General features: G+C 47.9%; 6 protein-coding genes across 6 annotated transcripts; all 6 read right to left on the bottom strand.

Annotated features, from left to right (window-relative positions):
- Positions 1-2,778: 2,778 nt before the first annotated feature.
- Positions 2,779-4,045, bottom strand: LTR84_009597 (uncharacterized protein; the record flags this gene model as incomplete). The annotated part of the gene is made up of 2 exons (XM_064853136.1): positions 2,779-3,124; positions 3,168-4,045. The coding sequence occupies 2 exons, from the start codon at positions 4,043-4,045 to the stop codon at positions 2,779-2,781; spliced, it is 1,224 nt and encodes a 407-aa protein (XP_064709535.1).
- Positions 4,046-9,458: 5,413 nt separating this feature from the next.
- On the bottom strand, positions 9,459-10,336 carry LTR84_009596 (uncharacterized protein; the record flags this gene model as incomplete). Its single annotated transcript, XM_064853135.1, has 3 exons — positions 9,459-9,592; positions 9,644-9,792; positions 9,846-10,336. 3 exons carry the CDS (start codon positions 10,334-10,336, stop codon positions 9,459-9,461), a joined length of 774 nt encoding a protein of 257 aa, XP_064709534.1.
- Positions 10,337-10,889: 553 nt separating this feature from the next.
- LTR84_009595 (uncharacterized protein) lies at positions 10,890-12,683 on the bottom strand (the record flags this gene model as incomplete). The annotated part of the gene is made up of 7 exons (XM_064853134.1): positions 10,890-11,126; positions 11,176-11,349; positions 11,403-12,025; positions 12,080-12,291; positions 12,345-12,388; positions 12,437-12,505; positions 12,561-12,683. The coding sequence occupies 7 exons, from the start codon at positions 12,681-12,683 to the stop codon at positions 10,890-10,892; spliced, it is 1,482 nt and encodes a 493-aa protein (XP_064709533.1).
- Positions 12,684-13,150: 467 nt separating this feature from the next.
- Positions 13,151-14,865, bottom strand: LTR84_009594 (uncharacterized protein; the record flags this gene model as incomplete). Its single annotated transcript, XM_064853133.1, has 2 exons — positions 13,151-14,509; positions 14,563-14,865. The coding sequence occupies 2 exons, from the start codon at positions 14,863-14,865 to the stop codon at positions 13,151-13,153; spliced, it is 1,662 nt and encodes a 553-aa protein (XP_064709532.1).
- A 735-nt stretch (positions 14,866-15,600) lies between these two features.
- On the bottom strand, positions 15,601-16,017 carry LTR84_009593 (uncharacterized protein; the record flags this gene model as incomplete). Its single annotated transcript, XM_064853132.1, has 1 exon — positions 15,601-16,017. One exon carries the CDS (start codon positions 16,015-16,017, stop codon positions 15,601-15,603), a length of 417 nt encoding a protein of 138 aa, XP_064709531.1.
- Positions 16,018-16,990: 973 nt separating this feature from the next.
- LTR84_009592 (uncharacterized protein) lies at positions 16,991-19,231 on the bottom strand (the record flags this gene model as incomplete). The annotated part of the gene is made up of 2 exons (XM_064853131.1): positions 16,991-18,494; positions 18,555-19,231. 2 exons carry the CDS (start codon positions 19,229-19,231, stop codon positions 16,991-16,993), a joined length of 2,181 nt encoding a protein of 726 aa, XP_064709530.1.
- Between the last annotated feature and the right edge of the window lie 1,543 nt (positions 19,232-20,774).

Raw genomic sequence — 20,774 nt, 5'->3', positions numbered from 1 at the left:
CCCGAAAGCTCACAGGCCTGTTGTCCTCTGCATTGGGCCACACTCTTCCATGGGACACCTGCCAGTCTTTGATCTGCCGTAAAATCTACATTGTGTCGACAAAGTTACCCTTGATAATCTTGGCGTAGATAGTCTTATACTAAGATTCACACCACGAAAAATCCGCCAACAACACGAATCAAAAAAAGAGGCAATATCACTGCCGGTAAGGATTTTGGTCGTGAGAAATCGTGTCTGGTTGTGCACAGTCCAACCCCCAGTGACCCTCGCCATAGCCAATTCTGTACTGCCAACCAACCAATTGTTTGTCTCGGTTACTAACACCGGCATTCCATCAAGGGCCCATTGTTCCCAGGCCAGTCCAAGTTCTGCTATTGGGTCCGACCTGAGGTAAAAAGGCTCGAACGAGGACATTAACTCTTGTTAAATTCTCCCATTGAACCAAATGCTCTTTTGGTACTGTGACAGATATGTGCAAGTATTTTGCCTTGACTCGAGCTCAGGTCACAAAATCTCCCAGGTGATCAAGACCGCAGATATCCTTCCACGTCTTCCACCATGGGATTGATATCAGGTGTCGCACTCAGGAGCACGAAGAATGTGGTGTAATTTAAACGGAGCCATCGCTGTGCAATATTTGCCTTAGTCTCATGGTTCCTGATGCTGGTCGCTTCATCAACAACAACATGGTTGAATCGACCAGCTAGGTATCTAGGAAACGTAGGGTCAAGAATGTGTTCCACCTTCCCAGCATCACGCTTTGTTATGCCCAATGTGCTAGTTCGCCACTTTGGTTGTGCATTTTGATCGTGTCTGGTCGCCCAAGTCTGCAATGAAGTAAAAACAAGAGTCTATATGGTTGCTTTGTCACCATTATGGACTTTGTGTTGAGCTGATAGCGGGACTCTCATATCTGGATCTACCTGCTCCTTGAAGTCGCCTTGGTATTCGATAATCTTAAATCTAGGGTAGAAAGTACGAACTTCCGACTCCTATTGTGTGATCAGGTAATGTAAAGTGCATATTAAGTGTGGACGAGTAGAGGGAGCCTTCTTGCCTGTTGCGATTATTGCTTTTTAGCTAGGTTGGCCTAGAAAATATCGTTAGTACTTATAATCTTAGGAAACTCCGGTTGCGTAAAGGTTCCTGAAAATTATGCGGTAGGAAAGGAAAACTAGAAGTTTAGTATAAGGCTTACCAATAAGATTCTTCCGAGAGCCACAAGAGTCTTACCTAGGCCCGTTGTATTATAGATAAAAACACCACAAAGCCTACACTTGCGCTTCTCGAGAAGCCGCGCGATTATAATGACTTACCATCGGAACAATACCACCCCCAGTAGTATACTCCGTAATCGAGGGCACGTAGGGTCCTGAATGTTGAGAGCCTTGTATGCGTTGAGGTAGTTCTGAGGTTGGTATCTCGGGCTGTCCAATAAGAGCTGTTGCTCCGTAAATATTACATCGTTCTAATCGTTGACAAGCTTGAAAAGTAGTAAGAGCGGGTTTACCTTATCTGTTTCCTCCAGGACCATCGTGCGCCATGCAGCGTCTTGCGCCCTAAGCTCGACTTCAGAGCCGGTCATGATTTGTTTATACTCTTGAATCAGCTCCGAGTTTCCAAATGTGTTCAGTGCTTCATTGATCGTGAAAACCTGCCAGTAACGATACTCGAGGTCTAGGGTGTCTGGCGCTTCAAGTTCATGGCTTCAAGAGCTGATAGGCCGTTCTCACAGGTTATTGCCGTCAGTTGGCTTGCAATAGAGAGGATCTCAGGATTGACAGTGGTTGACTAAAGCTCAGAGTTTGCCTCTGTGCGTTCTAAACCAGAGGCTTCTGCATCTTGAGGGGCAGCTGCGCCTGCCGAATGGAAATCTTGTTTTGACGTGCTCTCTTCGAAGGCTCGCTAGCTTCGGGGCCTGGCGTGCTGCGGTGTCTGGCTCTGTAATTAGTTTTATATATAGTACGAATCTGGCGAAACGCACAGCGATTCCGAGAGAAACGGGTAGAACTCGGACTTGGTTTCTGGAGCTGCGGACCCCTCTCTCGAGGTTGCGAGTGGTAGAGTTTTCTGTGTAAGGGAGAACGATCACATGGTGCAGGCCGGCTGTGTAAGAACTGCGATGATAGCAGAAAGCCTCTTTCCAGTACTGCGAGGCAGGGTGAGAAGCTTCAGGTACTCCGACTGACGAGTTGACGTGCTGCAAGATTGAAAATGTGCTGCGCGGCTCACTCGAAGTGCTTTTGACTCAAAGGAAGGGTCTGTGGCAGGAAATGGGCCTTAAGTCTGGATATTGAGGGTTCAGTAGGCCAATCCGGAGAAAGAGCTTTTATTCTTTTCCCGTTGCTTTCTGGTGGATGTGATGGTTATCGATAGTGAGTTTTACATGAGACTGATGGCCTGAACAGTGGTAGCCAGATTAGAGTAAGTGTCTTTTGTGAATCACTGATATAATGAAAAGGTTAGTGCTCGTGCCACCGAGGCAGCCAAAGAGCGCATGTTGGAGAGAGCGGCTACCTCTGACATTGATATAGCGCTATCATGCGACTTCACTGTGCGATGAAAAGTCACTGTACACTGGCGAAAGTAGTCACCATCCTGTTGAGTCGACCTTTGCGCATCTGCGGATGGCCACGAAGAGCCGCGACGACTTAGCAAGGCGTCGCATTAGCAAGGAAGGGTTCAACACGGCCTAGCCTGTAAATGTGCAGTCGACTCCTTCACATAGATGACACCGTGAGATAATCAAACGAAAGTCGTTTGCCGTCCGCAGTTCCTTCAGTCTATAGCAAGGGCAGAGAACGCTGTGATCAATGCGCTCAAGCCAGAAGCGATGGTTTCTGACTGACGCTGCTCTTTACCTTTCCTAATGCCAGGGTATACAGATGTTGTGCGCACAGCAGGTGACATCCCTGATGGTGCTTGAATGTTTTCGAGTTCTTCCACGGTCGGCCAAGAAGAATTTCCGTAGGTTGCCTGCCAATTGCTAATCCGGCCGACGACTCGCATCGCATCGATGAAGTCATCTCCAAACAATTTAATGTATCGAGTGGTGTTGCTTTTGTTGATGACGCGGTGAATTCGCCAACATCGTGCATCGAAAACTTGAGCTAGATCGGTCGCACTTAGGAGTTTTAGTTTGGTAGCCGGGGCCGAGTGAGACCCACTCCACTGGAAGATGTCGTCGATATGGTAGATTTGCAAAGCGGTGTAATTCATGTGCTGGTCGAATCGAGTCTCTGAGCCTACTGGGACTGGAATTCCTCCAAATGCCCATCTCATCCAGGCCAAGCCAAGTTCTCCTCTTGGATCTGATGGATAAAAACGGGGCTCCGACTTCAGGTGCCTCAACGCCGAACCGATAGTCGAACAGCGTCTTATAAGCATAACAGAGATGAATGAGCTCGTGAACGATTGTTACTGCCAATAGAAACATCGTTCTCTGAATCTTGTCTTTCGGCCAGGCAGTAAAAGATGGATCGGTGAACAACTTATAAAAGATTTCGTTCAGCCGCATCGCAAAAACTGGTACCCGGTCTTGAGCAGCAGGATTCGCAGGATAAAACCAGGTGTGGAGGGTTCCGTACGATTTATACCCATGTCCATAGTATCCTAGGAGTATTTGGAAATTGCTCACCTCGCCGAACACTTCTTCTTGCCAATTGTAAATTTGTGTGGTGACTAGTTCGCTCTCATGGTCAAAGAAGAGTTTACCGTCTTCTCCAGCGATGTCTCGAGCCCAAACATTGTCGAAGAACCACCTGCTTTCATACACAAGCCTCGATGCGAGCAAAAGCGCGGGGCGAATTCTATCATAGAACGTGTCATCGATATAAAAAGCTGGGTTTGCAAGCCAGGTATCAGGAGGACTTGCAAGGGGCCTCACGGGAACGAGAGTGAAATTAGATTTTCTTAACAAATGCAGTATTCCTTCTCCCAGTACATTGGTTGCACTGACGCTCTGTTCATGTGATGTAGAAAAGGCGGACGCCCAGAAGCGATCTAAGGTATCCCGAGACGCTTTGTTGATGCAGATTTTAGGCATAGTTGAGATTGAATGCTTTATTGCGAGCAGCTGGAGACGGGTAAAGGTTGCCCGAAGAACCAATGTCTTCGCCAGATAGACTTGTTGCCACAGGAAAGAGGTTCGAGTACTTGCAATCAACACGGTGGAAAGGGAGAACCGTTCAATTTTTTGACGCTCGTGGATGAGACATATGCGCCCTGGCAGATTGTGGTAGATTCATTCAAACACTGCTATTGAGGTGAGGTTACAAGCAACAGCTCCTGCTTTCCAATTCCACGGGATGAATCGCTAGGACAGTTTCAATGTATTAGCGGGCTGAGGAATGAATGTCATCGAGAATAGGCCGTCTAACTGCGCAGGAGCGTAGGCTTCAAAGAGTTCGAGGTCATTCAGGCGCAATAAGGACAGTGTTATATTCTTGTAGCACGGGTGTTGGAGAATGGGATTCAGCAGCTAGAGATTGGTCGAATGTCGAGGCTTTTAAGATGATGAGTAGCCTGTGAGGTAGTTTTATTTTGGACATCAATAAAACGAAAGACATGCAACGCGGTTATCACTGAGGCAGCAAAGAAGAGGGATGAGCAGGGTGGCTGCCTCTGGCATTGATCTGCTTCACATCATGCGATCGGATCGCGCAGCAGCAACGCAGTGAATCCCTGAACCCAGCACCTTCGTTGTGACCACATTCACTGCACTGCTCCATGAAAACCTGGCTCATGAGACCTGTATCTCGTCCCAGATCTAAGGCGCTGGCATATGTCACCTGTAGAACCAGTGCGGTACAGCAAAAGTACCTGGGCGATCAAGACCCCATAGGCATTCGAGGGTTCTCAGGATGGTGACCGAGGAAGATCTGGAAGTTTCTGATATTTTCGATAACGGACCCAAACAATTTTTTTAGTGCTTCCTCACAGTCCTCATCGGTATGAAACAAGGTTGCGTATCCAGGACTATTTGGCAACGGTGGCGTGCTTCCATGCTCTTGGACCCGTCTTGTTTTGCTCGGCAGCGTTATCTAGACGCGACTTCATCACATCCTCGTTGAAGATGTTCCAGGTGTTTTGATAGAGCAGTCCTTCGCGCTACTCGACCTCGGTCTCATGGCTCTCGCAGGTATTTACCGATGTACGGCATCTTTTTGCGAGGTATGGTGGAGGTTTGGAGTCTGCTGTCGCTGAATGAATTCCTCGAACAGAGAATCTTCGACCGCATCTTTTAGTGCCACGATACTGAGCACGTTAACACGTGTCACCATGGTGTTGACTCTGTTGTCACTGGCCAAAACCCCGATATCCCCAAACCCCTCTGCTACCACTGATCAAGGCAATTCTGGTGGTTCTAGTCGAGATGGCTCCAGGACTTCTTGTGAAGAGGACTCCGGTCCTTTCAACGAAGAAGAAGGCGAACATGGAGATGCCTTTGAAAACAGGCCCAAGTCACAAGAGCAGAATTCAAAGACGCTTTTGGAACCTGATGGGTGTCATGAACCACGAATCAGTCAGACTCAAAGATGATTCCTGGGCTCGAGCACGACTTCATATGAACGGCACAATGATCCCCGAAAAGCTTTGCAATTAGAGTTTTGAGTTGGCATCTGCTGATCTTATCGCTACACAACAATACGCACGTGGCATATTCAGGTGCTCTGATGCATATTCTGGTGCTCTGTCGCTGTGGAGGTTTCAACATGATGTTTGATATGAGCGGACTCGACCGGTTTCAGCATGTCGTTTCCTGGTGGTTTGAAGCAACTACTTTGAGTAGCAGCAGATCCAAAAAAGTTCATCTCGGCTTGGAAAGGACCTTTGAGGCCTTGAGCAAGGTGTTTCTTAGGCACTTTGTAGCGAAAGTCGCGCTTTGCATGAATGTTGATGTCTCTGGCCTTAGCAATTGCACCCAACTGAGAGTCGGCTGTTGCGGTTCGAATGGTGAAATTTTCAGCATCAGAAATTGTTGCTTCAGTCGAATGTGCTCGTCGGAGTCTCTTTTCTTGTGCCAGAATTTCAGTCCAATTTGACCTTCACATCAGTGGCCAGCACTGTCCTGAAGGCATTAAAGTGCGCCAACATATCTGCTGGTACGCAAGGCAAGCCAATGACCACAATCATTGCCCTTCATTTTTATGTATATACGAGTTGTGGCTTCCAGGTGAGCCACCGACGCTGCATCTAGTGACGACGTTAATGAGAAATACTCAAAGAAGACTGGCGATGCACGGTCTCCCACGGCTCGAGATTTCCAGATTGAAAGCACTTCGTTCTTTCTGCTTCAGTGAGCAACCCGGAGTCTGCAGTGCTGGGAGAACTCGACAGCTTGGTCCAAGAAACAAGACATTTCGTGGCGTCGCTGCCGCTGTCATAAATGTGATCATACGGCGGGAAGAAGTCGTTCCACGGGTGAGCACGACATAATGTGATCTCATGATCGAATTAATGATACCAGACTCAACCAGTGTGACAGGTATTCCACGTTGATCATAGCACATACAACGAGTGCAGCGAGTGCTGAACTCCGTGACCAATTGATAAGGACTGCTGCAGCGTGACTAGGAATGATCTCTGATTGTCCATCACTTTAGTTGAACCGCCCCAGATGCCCTGGCTTGTTTGCTTGCAATAGAATATTTGTTTGATCCATAAGCAGTTTGCTTGTAGGCAATAGTACTCTAAAGACAGTGCTCTGATCGTCTTTGACAAGAAACGTTTGAAGCGCGGGGGTAACCATTCTGGAAAGAATGCAATCCTCGTCAATTTTCTCCGCTTTCGTCAAAGAGTTCCTGGGTTTTGTGACTGGAAGCCACAAATTTAGCATTATTGGGTGCTTCAAATTATGCAAGACTGCTGAAATCTAGAGGCAATGACTGCGTTTCCTGTACCGCTCGCTCCATGACAACCAGACTTATGAGGTAAGTATTCCATACAATATCTGAAGGAGTTCACATATCTCGCCCATGGAACAGAAGCTGTATTGCTAGCTCTCGTGCGGCTAGCGGACCTTTTTGATTGGGCTAGGACCACTGATACTGCCTGACTGCCGTTTCTTCTAAGGAAAAGTGCTCCCACAACGCTTGTATAGCTCAACGCACAACAGTATCGGATCGCGCATACCACAGTTCTCAGCTAGTGATACGATGCCTTGAGCAAGCGGGAATCGACTTTGGCCTGCATCAGCTCGCAAATGAAGGTTGCCATGACATTTAATTTGAAGCGTTGATTGCGGCGAGGTTAGAAGAGAACAGGCTCGAATCATTCCTTAGGAAGGTATCATGATTCAACATGACCAGAAGTTAGTGTTGCAGAGAGACAGCGCAATTGCAGCAGCCCTATCTCGATGTTGATGGATTCGCAGTTTCTCTTCTTTCAGAGTCCATGGGTTTAATTTTGGTGGGTGGGGTATGCAGCGCCTGAGAAGAAGGATTGACAAGACTATATTCAGAGGGAAGTTGGCTATGGTGGCTTTCTTTGTTTCCTTGATAAAAGTTGTTGCATTGCTGTGCCACGTGCTGCTCAGGACGAGTGTAATATGCGCGTAATTGGTGTCTTGAATCGTCAAACTCTAAGGCTGCATCTTGTTTGGTGAACACATCGTTTTCATTCCAGCCGATGTATCGAAGGAAATGGACGGTGGCGGAGCAATCTGTGTCGAAAACCCACGTGTCTGTGATTCCTGAGAACATCTGAGGGCACTGCTCATCATCGATGAATCTGAGGATCTCTCGACGTTCGCTAGGATCGACAAAGTCTTCGGCCTTAGGCTTCATCCGAGTGTCATTGATTTCCTCCTTCAGGGAGAACTTCGCGAGCTATTGCTCGGCTAATGCAAAGTACAATCGTACGATGCGCTGACCGGGACGACGCTTGACGAGTTCCTTACATAGGGAGTTGGCGTTCATTGTTGGGAAATGCGATCACCGATGCTCCGAGTCTGCCATTGCCGCCATCATGTTGCTCCTTTTTCGTGCTTCGCGCGTGGTTATATATATACTGCTATGATGTCGAGATTGGAAATTAACGCAGTATTTATTGGGAGACGCTGAGGAGTCCTCCTTTTCGAGTCGCTAGTTTCTTCGAGAATTCAAGCCCGTCAGAAGTCCAAGTCGCAGACATTTGCCCAGGCATTGATCATGAAAGCTCCTGTCTGCGTGGTTGTTCTAGATTGATTATGTCTTGTCGGACAAGATGTTGGAATCAGTGATTGTTGGCAACTTGATCGTTCAAACAAACGCTATGACAACGCCGATTTGATAGCAGGAGAACCAGAGCATCCATCATTTCTCTACATTCTGACCTTGGTTTGTTTGCTTGGAGACCACGATGGATTCTAAGGCGCAAACTTTGCTTGGAAAGCAGTATTTGACCTCATTCAAAAATGGATGGACGTCACATAGATCAACGAATGCCAACGCCAATGCGGAGCCCACAGGGCATGGAGAATGATGTCTGTTTCCAACCGGGTGTTGTTTGTGTAAATTGAGAGAAGCACGAGCCCCGGTCAGGACGCAGCACGCCTACCGACACCGTCAGGTAAGCTGCTTCTAGATGCGGCCATCCAGAAAGATTCAAATCGAAGCAGAGGCTTGATCAGATCGGCTGAGCTGCTAGGAATTCGCCTAATGCTTGGTGTGCGAAGCGTAGTATCATCCGACCAAGGCATGTGTGATCCTCATCGGAATGATCTCAAAAAATCTGGCATATCATACGGAGTGAACATCGGAAGGCATTGGGAATGTGAGGCGTGTGGAATTTGAGGAAGCAAACATGCCAAGTTAGCCCTTGCTGCTTGATGCGGATGATGTTTATTTTAGGCAATGAAGCCGCTCATTCCAGGCGGTTGACGGGCAGTCACTTGACAACGAACTCCCAATCTCTGGGTGATTTGTGTAGCCTCGTAGCATGGTGGTTGTTCAAATCTTGGACACTGGAGTTCCACTGACCAGGCTGAATTTCTCTAGATACTGGCCTGGTAGTGGACTGAAAGATCTGTGTGTTTGCAGCCCGGTCGTGTGAAGGGACCACTGTTCGTGAGATTGGTTTCTTGCAGTATTTTACATATGCGGGAACCCGGCAGGTACGGGAGTGCTGGCTTCTCCTGTGGAGGGCCATCTGAGCACATACTTTATCGATATTGTGTTGCCGATACTCTTGATGGGTAGACATTTGATCAGCGCTAGCGACAATAAGCTTGGGTGGATGAGAAATGCCTGCTGGTTTTATATCAGATTGCTGATACCCTCGCTAAGGTCTAATAATACCAGACACCTTTCAAAGAATGACAATACCGGAGCTCGATTCAGCTTCTTCGCACAGACCGGTGCGTACCCTGTCAAGTCTAACATCTTCAATGGCATCTAGAGATCACTCCTTACGCCCTTTATCTAGAGTTATGCCCCCTTGATCACTTAGGAATGCCGTCCTCAGTGATCGTTGAATTCTCATGCCTTCCCATCAGCAACATCTTTGACACTGACATCCCCTGATACAATGCGCTTCATGATACCTAGGATTTGAGAGAAGTCTCGAAACGTTGTAAATGGAACATTCTCTTTCTGGCAGTAAGTGACGAGATCTGCAAGCCCGTCAGCATGAGTATAGTAAACTTGTCAATCCTCGTGCATACCCCGGCCTTCCTTTGCAAAGAGTAGATCCGTTTCTCTAGCCGCAGAGAGGTCTGAGACGCCGTCTCCAGCGTAGAAGAGAGTTGGTCTCTGCCCATCTGGTAGAGCTGCATAAGGTTGGATTTGCAATGATTTGTCGTGGCCGTAGGAACTGGGAACATAACCATCAATGCCGATCCAATTTACACTCAATATCAACCTTACCTATCATCACGGTATGCGATTTCCCAGCCTCCTTCCTCGTCGAGGTTCTTTCCGCTTCTCGCAACAACATTACTGCTCAGTACTGGCAACGTCTTGACTTCGTCCTCACCGATCAGATGCGCCAACAAAGCACGAATGATAGGGTTCATCCCTCCGCTGAGGACGATGACTGGAATATTATGCTCATGCGTCCAAGCATAGAACTCCTTAAAACCTTCATCTAGCGTAATGTTCTCCAGCAATTCGGCGATGCACTTATAGAGGGGCAATTGGATGCCATCCAGTAACTCCTTGAACCCATCCCGGAAAGTGCGACGCTCGTGTAGAATGTCGTCAAAGACTTCCTTGCGCCGCAAAGGCCCGTGGCCAAAATTGTTGATCAAGAAGTCGTTACTATCTTGGTTTGTAATGGTGCCGTCGAAATCTGTGAAGAAGATGAATTTTGGATGATGCTTGAGGATCAGGGGTAGTGGTTCCTTGGCGGCGGGCATCTTTGAGATCCTTGGGCCCGAAAGAGTTGACGTCTACCTGAGTAGTTATCGAGGCTACACACCGAGTAAATGGGCGTCAAGTTGTGCTCTACTCTAGTAGGAGAATCGTGGATGAATTTTGTGGCCGTGAGGTACGAAATTAGGTATGATTCATCTCCCCTCGGACACCGTGACGTGGTCCTGTTTTCCCAGGTGATGCAATAAATCCCTGGGTTCATTCACGTGGGAATACGTGCCCAAGCTGGATGAGTCTCTTGTTTTAGATACCTCACCGCAAGATACTCATAACTCCGTATCCCGCTCGAATAGAGGTATGAGATGACATTCAAGACCCAGGTGGGCGGTGACGATTTAAGACGCCGGGATTACCCACGGGGATACCCCTAGCAGCGGGTCTGGGGAAGGGCTAATAGCCTAAACCGGGGACTTGCCGCAGGGTTCGTCTCCACATCGTTAAGTATTTCTTAGACGTAAAGTAAAGTATATTTCGAGACAGTGATAGCAAAACCCCGCAGTGAAAAGTAGCACTCCTAACGCCCAACAGAAATTGATCTCAAGCAATCTTCACGTGCGAGTGATCAACCGAACCTCGAGAACGCATGTCGTCTATGAGTCCTCCCACCGCATCATCAATCTTATACCGTTTGCGCCGGTAACTGACATGCCACCAAGCAACGATCAATAAAGATAAGATAAATGTCACTACGAAGTATAACCACAACCATCCTGAAACAATCGAGGTTGCGTCACTGCCAATTTGGAAATTGAAGAATGTGGTGCTGAAAAATGCCTGTAGGAATTAGTGTTGCTCTGCACAAGAAGTTTCGCGAATGACTCACTGCTGTGAATGTGGCTGGAAGAAATACCGCCGTTATCGTGGAGATCACACTCATGGCAGCACTATCCTGAGTGGCCATGATCGCCACTCGCTTCTGGTCTTCTGAGATCATCTTCAGAGCGGCATTGTCCTTCATGCTCAATGCGTTGTCTTTCTGAGCTATCAAGCTATATATCTAGAGGCTTGTCAGCTTTGCGTCGAAAGGATAGTATCAGTGAGACTCCTTACTGTTTGGACCTGTACTTGGCCTCGCTTCGATAAGTACTTCACCCTCGAGAAGGTTGCTTGCAAAGAACTCCTGAGCAGGCCACCCTCTGTTCGAAGGCGATGCTCAGCCTCTTCAACCCTGTGCCGACGATTTGCAGGGTAGGACTGCAATATACGTTTGTTGATCATGTCGAAGCTATCAAGCATAGGTATATGTACCTCGCACACAAACTCCACATAGGCAAGTTTGGAACTCATGCTAGTGAGGTTCACCGTCACTTCATCAAAATCCACCCCGTCATATCGACGTTGACCAGGCACCTTGTTGCGATTACTCATGCAGCAAGGCTGCGAAGGGTGCCACACGGTCCGAATCCCAGTCTGATGTTCGATCTCGATGATTTCCTTATGGCTGTCTCCAACTTTCCGTCTTGCCGAGTCTACTCGGAATGAGATTAGATAGAGAGGCAGCATCATTGGCAGCGCGATACTATCTTGTCGAGCAAAGACTTTATTCGCGAGCGCCTTTATTTCGGCCTCGCATAGCCCGTGAACAAACGCGGCAGTGACCCTGGTTGATGGGTTGTAGCTGATACATGCGCTATACTGACTTGTTGTGGTGAAACTGTTTTGGATAATGAAGGCTGTCGAGTATATGTCAGCACTTGATTTCCATCACAGAAAGTTGAGCATCATACTTTGAACGTCATCACCAGCCGAAGACAATGATGTACCCATATCCATGAACATTGTTGCACCATCCACATACATTTGTAGATGGGGCATCATAGGAAGTGATAACGCATCCGTGATGGCTTGAAATGTCTCCTTCTTTGCACGAAATGGAGGATTGACCCGCCTCGAAAGGTACGGATCTTTGTCGGAGCATTCTGTCGCAACTTCGGAGAAACTTGGGTCATAAGTATATATGTGGCTGCAAACTGTGAATATGAAACAACTCACAACACGACAAGTCCTTCACTCGCAGCTTTATATTTATCAGACTCCTTGGTAGGTTCAGCAAGTGGCCAATGATAGGAATGGATGATACTCACCAGGCTTGCTAAGATATCAGTCACGTTTCCGACCACTGGGCCATAATTGGCAACATTTTGCTTAGTATCCTATACAAACATCAGAAGGATGTCTTTGGCCTGTCGTCCAAAGTTAGTGCCTCACCTCAAAATTCCAAAGTTCAAGATAGGTCAAATTATCCGTGGAGGTGAACAATTTGTCAAGATCAGGCTCAGTTCCTTGGCTCCAACTAGGGACAGCAACTAAGGTCGGTGGCTCGACAGACATACGTATCCGGATGAAGATCTTGAGGGCAGGCGATGTCTTCCAGCACAGGGCAGCAGTAACACCTGGAAAGAGTGGTACAGGTACACACCGCTACATTTAAGTGACCGACAAGGACAGTCACACGACTCAATTCCAAGTAGAGAAAACCCATATCCGCTGGTTAGAAACTCGGAGTCTGGCTTGGCACTGCGCCTGGCCGATGAAGGCTGAGCTTCAAGTTGTAAATAAGGAGCCTTTTGCCTTGTATGAATACGAGGCGGCGCCTACCTGGGACCTTGCAAGGCAGATAAAGGGAAAACACAAGATGTTTTGAGGGGTTGTGACTGGAGGGCCCCTGGGGTAGATTTAAGCTAAGCGGGGGCGCAGAACCCCCTATCACCCCTATTTGACTTTAGGGCCATCTCGGCAAAGTTCGCACCGTTCCTTTGATCGCCACCAATCGACTCTGGCTTTCACCCTCCCCTCCATCAGGCATAAACCTCGGGTCTGAAATCCTCACTAAAGCCTTCTTTCTCCAGATCCTCGATCTCGACGAGGAAATCTAGTGGCATTTCTACTAAGGTTCCCTTGATCTTTTCCAGCTCCAGCCTCACATCCCGAATTCCACCAGGAAAGTTGTGCTTGAAGACATGGCCGTACTGGAATTTTGGCTTTAGGTTGGTGCCTAGATCCTCTGCGCCTGATACACTGGGACTTGCAAAGTACTGTCCGTAGTACTCTTCATAATCGTCCCAATTCCGTACAGAATCGCTTGGAAGTGGTCTGAACACCTTGTCGAATGCCTTAGTATTCATGCGAGCTGTGTTCTTCCATAACATGTCAAATGACTCAGACAGCGGATCTTGAACAAGGCGGTCGCCTTCCGAGCCCCAATCGTAATCGTTCCCAGTTGCGCTCAGAGGTGGAAAGTTATTGTGAGACTGATTAGCAGCCTGCCTGGGCAGCAACCCAACATATCTTCTAAACAGCTGCCTTCTAAGACCAGCAGCGAACCGTGCAGCAGGAAACGGTTCACCGTTCATGTGGCTGTCCACGACAGCGGTGTCTTCAATTACGACGGCAATCTCAGAGTCGCGATATCCGAGCTGTGAGCGGTCGTTGAGGTTTGCAGACCCGACGATGACGACGCGATCATCAGCAATGAGGAACTTGCTGTGGACGTAGACTTCTTCAGAGACAATGGCATCGATCTCTTCATAGTGGTGGCTAGCCTGTGGAACAATGGTGGAATCTGATCTTCTTTGCATGCCTGAAGAGTCAGCATTGTTGTCTTTGCACTGCTCAGAACGAGCGGCTTGCTGGTATCGATTGTATTGCGAGTTCGGAAGGCTGTTACCACTGGTGTCCTCCCCACGACCATTATAGCCAGCACCGACCACATCATCATGCTCCTTCCTAGCGGACTCATAGCTGACTCCGCTTTGATTCTCCACGTTAGCACTGGTATCAATCCTATCATAGCTGCGGAGGTTATAGAACGATATATAGTCGTCAGGGTCGACGCCAGCGTCCCTAATTCTTTGCATGATACTGTGCTTGCCTCTGGATATCGACTTATACTGGAGTCCCATTATTGCGAGTGTGCCAGGACTCGAATCGTATTGCACATCACCCGCAAATGCTGGCACTGCTGGCATGACCACAATAATTCGGTATCGTTCGCCCGATTTTGCTGCTCGAATAACTCTTTCGACTATTGCGGCACCAATTTTGTTGAGCACGAACGTCTGGTCGTCGCTCGTGCCTGTAATGAAGTATTGGTTCTCGATGTAGATGAAGTGTTCGCTTTTCGCGATGACTGATACGTATGCATTGGCAATAGAATGCTATTTTGATTTAGATATGTCCACGAATGTTTGAGAACCAGCAGAACTCTTACCTCAGTTGGCGTACCATGACTCCAGCGACCAACACTGCGAACGAGTTGTACAGAGAGACCACGATCCTCCCCACTAGCTCTTTTCGTGTGAGACGGTTCCAGGAAATTGGCAAATGCATGCATGTTCGTACCATTATTGTGATATCTGTCGTCTGAGTCGCTCAGTTTCAGGCGTTCAATTCTATCGTTGATAGCTGGGGCGTATTGAAGATCGTATTCGAAGTTCCAGCGCTGAACAAAATGGGCTCGTATATCGTCAACCACAGGACCTTCCAGGCATATTGATAAGTCAGTCCAAGCCATCCTAGGGGTCAGCATGCGATCCAATCTGTTTTCTTTTGGATGGTCAAGCTCCCTGAAGTTAAACACCCGAGCATTATTGTAGTCCTTGTCAACATTAGTTACAAGTCGTGTCAAGCAGCTTTTGAAAACACCACCTGACCAGGGAATAGGATGTCATCGAGATTATTTGGTCTTGCATCACTGTGCCGTCATTAGAATATGATCAGTGGGTCGATAATACGACACTAACGCAAGAAAATAATCGTTTGTGTCATATCTGCCGAAACAAATATCAATTCCCCCCATGAATGCCATTCGATAGTCAATAACGCAGAGTTTTTCGTGATATACCCAGTCTAATGGCTCATTGGCAGGAAGAAAGGGGCTCTTGAGTTCATTTGCATGAGTAAAGCAGCCTTTAGAGCTTGTCGCAATGTTTCTACCATTCCGTATCTAAGTTTCGAGCTCACAACTTAGCAAGAGTCCATCTGCACACCCATCGTGATCGCGATGTATTTTCCCCAACTAAAAAAAGCGTTGATAATACTCACGTGGTCTGGGTATAAAAAGACTCTGATGTTCGTATGTAAGGCTTCCAAACTCTGCTTGGTGTGGACACACCCCACTGTAACAACGAGGAGGCTCAAGGTCAGGGTATGTTCCTCTTCCTTGGCATCGACTCTGTGAAGTATTGATGAACATACCTGCCAGTGCGGGGTCCAATTCCTATCCCTTGTTAGCTCATGTGCATTTGGCCTACACAGTGTTACCAACATTATTAAGGATAATTTCCACCTTAACACCTCTGACGGCAGCAGCCTGAAGCATGCGGTCAAGGCGGTATCGCTGAAACCTCGATGGTGGCCTTCTCAGATACACCTCGGGCGATAGCCACCAGTCCATGATCCATATCGAATGCTGCGCCTGTTCGACTGCGATGGAGAGAGCCCAGAAGTATCCACAGCCGTCAATGTACCATTTCGCGTCGTTTCCGGCTCTCTGGGGAGCAAAAGAGCCGTAGCGATTCTGAGAAGGGAAGTGGAGTTCGTCGTAGTTGTCGCTCAAGTGGGTATGTGAATGCTTCTCATCATCATCCTCTTTCCTCACTCCATCCACATGTAAATCCTGTCCCGGAACGCCGATGTTAGCATGTATGATATCGTTGAAAGGCATTCTGGCGAGCGGCGGACACAAGAAAGGTATCAAGCATGACAATCAGGCTGAGCCGGCAAAGTACCACCAAGTCTAAGTACCTCGCAAATCCTGAGACCCTCAGCCGCAATGGTCGGCAGAAGAAAACAAACCTACCCACCTAAGCAAATGCGATGTGACGTGGCAGAAGTCCTGCATCCAAGGCAAACTAAGTGGCTAGTGGCCACAGAAAGTTCCCAAGAAATGCACGCTATTTCGCCAAAGCCCTTGAGCGGACTAGCGTCCCCGAGACAAGGCTGAGACCGCAGCCTTGTCTCGGCATAGACCTGTGGTGGTCTGGGCACCAGTATACCTAAATGCCTGCTTCGCGAATAGCGTGGTAATCTTGTATAGACTTGTTAGCTGATTTCTGCACTTGGGGCGAATTTATATATACAACTAATCTGTTTAGTATAAATACTGCGTAGAGAAGTTGAGAACATATTCTTATAACTTCAAAAGAAAATGAATAATCCGCCCTCGAGAAATAAAAGCGCAAGACAAGGGAGCAGGATTTAGATGAGGATTTTCGGCCTGTCTTGAGAACATATTTCGACGTTCGAATTAGGGGACATTTCGTGGATGGGCGGCCGCCTTTTACATATGGCTCGTTTCTCGTGCTTTGACCTTAATAAACTATCCTTACCAACCAGAAAGTTTTCACAGACTTGGATGGGAAAAGATTACAGACGCGAGAATCTCTGAGTCATCAGCTTGCAGTGATAGGACTTCAAGTCTTCATCGTAAACATGACAAGGGCTAGTTAACAGCATATTACCCGTCACTCCAAAAACCCAACGAAATTATCATTATCAACGAAATATGCTATTTCTCCGAAATCTTCATGAATAGCAAGATCAATCCGAACATGCAGATAAATAGATCTCTCCTTAATTCATCTGAAAGATCAATATTGGCCTCATATCACTTAGTTTATGGTGATGGAAGGCCGCCTCTACAAATGCAATGCCCCAGGGCCAGATTCGATGATCGTCGACAGTCCTGCCTTGACGTCGTTTTGGACCAATCCGGACACTTGAGACAGGCCGAAGCTATCTGCCAACTTCACAGTGGTAGCCCATGACCACCCGCCCTGAGCATTTCGGACCATACCGACCTTGGCTGGTACACTGGCGGTTCCATCGCTGTTCTTATCATCACCCTGTGTCTTTGCATTGTGCTCACGGTATAGTTGTTCGATCTCGGTAACTCCTTTCGAGCGGTGGGCGTCAGATTCGAACAGCCCCACGGCCAGCCCGTCGATGGTCAGACGTTCTTTGACATCCTGTGTTGTTATTGGGTCTGCTAGTAGTATTGCAAGACCTGCAAGACCAAGGGCAAAAAGTGCATATATCGCTTTGAGTGCAATGAGCACGTAAAGTGGGAGGATAGGTACCTTTGTCACGAGGACGTTGTTCCAGCGGCGCTGCTCGAATACATTCTCAGATGGAGACATGATGCCCGCTGACAGTGAGACGGCAGACTGAGAAAATTGATTGGCAAATGAGTTAGCCAGCAGGTCTGGTCGATGTTGATATGCTGCTAATGCGGCAGCATCCTGTAAACTCAGGTGACCAAGGGCAGAATCAACCGCGAATCCTGCGGAGAATATCCCACCATAGGCAGGATCCGCCAATCGAAGGTCAAACAGGCCACCCTTGGACACTCCACCATTGGTGTAGTTGTATTTGGCTTGGTATACTGACATTGAGCAATTGAGTACAAAGACGGGATCTCCGGATGAGTCGTAGCCTAGATAGTGGTTATCTCGCATATAGGTGAACTGATCCGCGGATGTATCAATCGGTGGGAAACCTTTGGAAAACAGCAAAAATGGCGCCGGGTTCGCGGTGATGAACAGACCTTTGGAGGCATCACCGCCGACGGGAACGGTCAGTCCACTGTCATTGAAGAACTGTATTCCAGTGGATGACTGATTAGAAGGCCCAGTGGCAGATGCCCTTTCCACGCCCACTGCTCCCGTCCACGCGAAGGATTCTGAAGTGAAACCCCCGCAGGTAAATCCCGTGCCAATCGAACAGTTTTGGGTTATCACTTCACAGGAAGTGCTTACGGCAAATGTATCCGTAGTAAAATCATGACTAGTACTGCTCTTCTTGTCACCTAGAAAATAGTGTTGTGTGTCGTACGAACCAGCTGAGACATTAAGAACAAAGTTGATGTATGAATTGTTCATCAAAACTTCCGCCGCTTCTTGAGCATGTTGCAGTCCAAATCTTTCCGAGCCCGTGGGCGAAGTCCAATTTGTGATGCTACAGGGATAGTCGCATAAAGCCGAACTATCTCCTATGCAAGGCATCTGATGCCACAGGGAACTGCAAACGCTGGAGTTGAGCTGGCGACCATAAGCTGAGGTTGTGTTGGCCACCATCAAGATCTGGACAGTGGCTGGCTGTGTAGCCACACCGAACCAGCTATCAACCGACTGTATTGCAAGGCTATATTTCAGAATGTTAGCTGGAAAGAGTAATGCCAGGCTGGATCGTCCATGGACTCACGTGAGAACGACGATCCAAGCCAACGACCAGAATGCCAGAGGAACTGGTTGTACAAGGGCCTCGTGATTTCGATATCGGTATTTCAGGGTTTCCCACAGAGGTTTGACACCGCTACCGTTAAGCAAACTGATGAGAATTGACATCTGATGGGGTGTCGGCATATCTCTTTGTTTTTGTACTTTCGTGATAGATATGATACGCCGTCCCGCAAAAAATGCGACAAGGGCCATGCATGTGCTTGTGATAAATGGCATTACCTTGCCTGTGATGGAGGCTATCATGTGAAGAGTGCCAGGTGTAGTCGATTTCTTGGCCCAGAGCCAGTACACATTGTCACCACCGGCCTTGAGCTTACTGACTTCAGTCAATGTTTGGTTAATGAGATCTGTTGTATGAGCTTGTGAGACTTCTTGTACTACCATATAAGGCTCTTTGATCTGGTTTTTGAAGATGAGAGTGAGTAGAACCGCACACACGGCTGTCACTGGAATACAAGGAAATAATGCGCCACAAAGCAGGGAAAGCGTTGCACCTTCCATAATCTTTTGATCTCCATCTTCGGTGGACGAAGTTGGGGGTTTGGGGACAAGAACCTCGTGTTCATCAGCTATGACCTCGCTCTTAGTAGGTGACGAAGTGGGCGTATCGATTTTTGGCGTGCCACCGGTTAACCCCATTGCTTTAATGATGGAATAAGATGTCTTCAACGATGCCCAGAATAGTGATAGATTCTTTTGGGAGAAGTAAGTTCTATCAAAAGTTGAAAGTTGCTGAGTTGATAGTTTCTCCGGTACCAAGGCCAGTGTTGTAAAGGTCTTGAATTTCCTGGAGTCAGTGTGTCACAGTGTCGATTGCACAGCATATCGTAGCGAAGATATGTGCCAATATCATGTCCTCCTGATGGGGGGCGAACACCTTTGGTACGTTGACTGTGGCGGGTCAACCTTCCGTCCTCTTGTTGTTGCCATTGAACCGCATCCAGTGCGATTTAACACAGCAAACAAGGCTGGTGCTGGAAATCGAGACTTGCAACCAAGGAAACAGTAGCCGAGAGTGCAGGGAAATCGCTCGGGTTTGGCATAAGTGGTCAATGGTACGGCGGCTTAACTAGTGCACGTCCACCTGATTCGATTCCAAGGTTTGATAAAAGTGCGTGCACGCGGCCGAGCGAGGCATCAGAGCAAAGCTTCTCGGCGGAGGAAGGATCTGCCTACAGCGCGCATCCACTGCCACTGGATTAACATCTTCTCAATTATTGGGTGTTTGTGGAGCGCGATGCATGACAGCACCTGCGAGGCTGGCTGAGGTCTGGAGTCTGGACTCACACAAGGTTGCCGAACAGAGGGGACAGCCATTTTGGTACATCCCATTGAAAGCTAGATGGGAACTGTGTGAGGGGCATCCTTGAATCTAGCTCAGTCCCGCACTATAGGACAAATGCTTTTGAAGTAAGTCAAGGACAGGGCTACACATCTCTTTCAAATGGGCAATTTGGACAACAAAGTTCTTGGTTAACGAAGCTCGAGGACACCAGCTGAAGCTTAACAGTTTCCACAAAGCTTAAGTGAAACAAAGAGGAGGGGACGAGCCAACTTCGTCCCGTAATGGAAAAAGTCTCAAGTTGACCTCGGGATGCGGGGCTACGAGAGGTCACTCAAGATGAGAAACATGCATTGACCCTGGTCTTGATCTTTTGACCGCAGATTTGCGTGCACCGCTGCGCTGCAAGCGAACCGAACGGCACGAGGACACTCTTAGACCAGAAAGCACCTCCAGACACCGCCAATTTTCAGAAAAATTCACATCCAATTGTTCATGGTGGCCTCCTGAAGAGCCAGCTCATTCCAAGCTGAACCCTGACTACACTAAGTATACTGAGAAACCGTTTTGGGATTCCAAGGATGTCTAGGTCTGAAGGCGGGAAGTTGATGTGAGAATTGTTAGTGGTGTCCTTGGCTGTGAGGCTGAGGCTTTAAATTGAGGACGCCACCTCTCTGTGCTCAGGTTGCTGAATATAGCTTTAGAGCAAGATGAGTGTCCGAGTCTTGAGACCGACCGGCAGTTAGAAGATTTGACGTGTTAGAACACTCTTTGCAAACTTGAAAGAAACATTGTGACTATTTGTGATATTGACTACCTACCGAGGAAGTCATAACAACGATTCTGGATGTAGTCTGGAGATTTGAACGTCACACAAATCATTGCGCCCATCATTAATTT

This window comes from Exophiala bonariae (assembly GCF_035927105.1).
Source record: "Exophiala bonariae strain CCFEE 5792 chromosome Unknown scaffold_4, whole genome shotgun sequence".
In the NCBI taxonomy this organism is placed as follows: Eukaryota; Fungi; Ascomycota; class Eurotiomycetes; order Chaetothyriales; family Herpotrichiellaceae; genus Exophiala; species Exophiala bonariae.
Note: the sequence above shows the minus strand (reverse complement) of the source record. Positions and strands in the feature narration are given on the sequence as shown.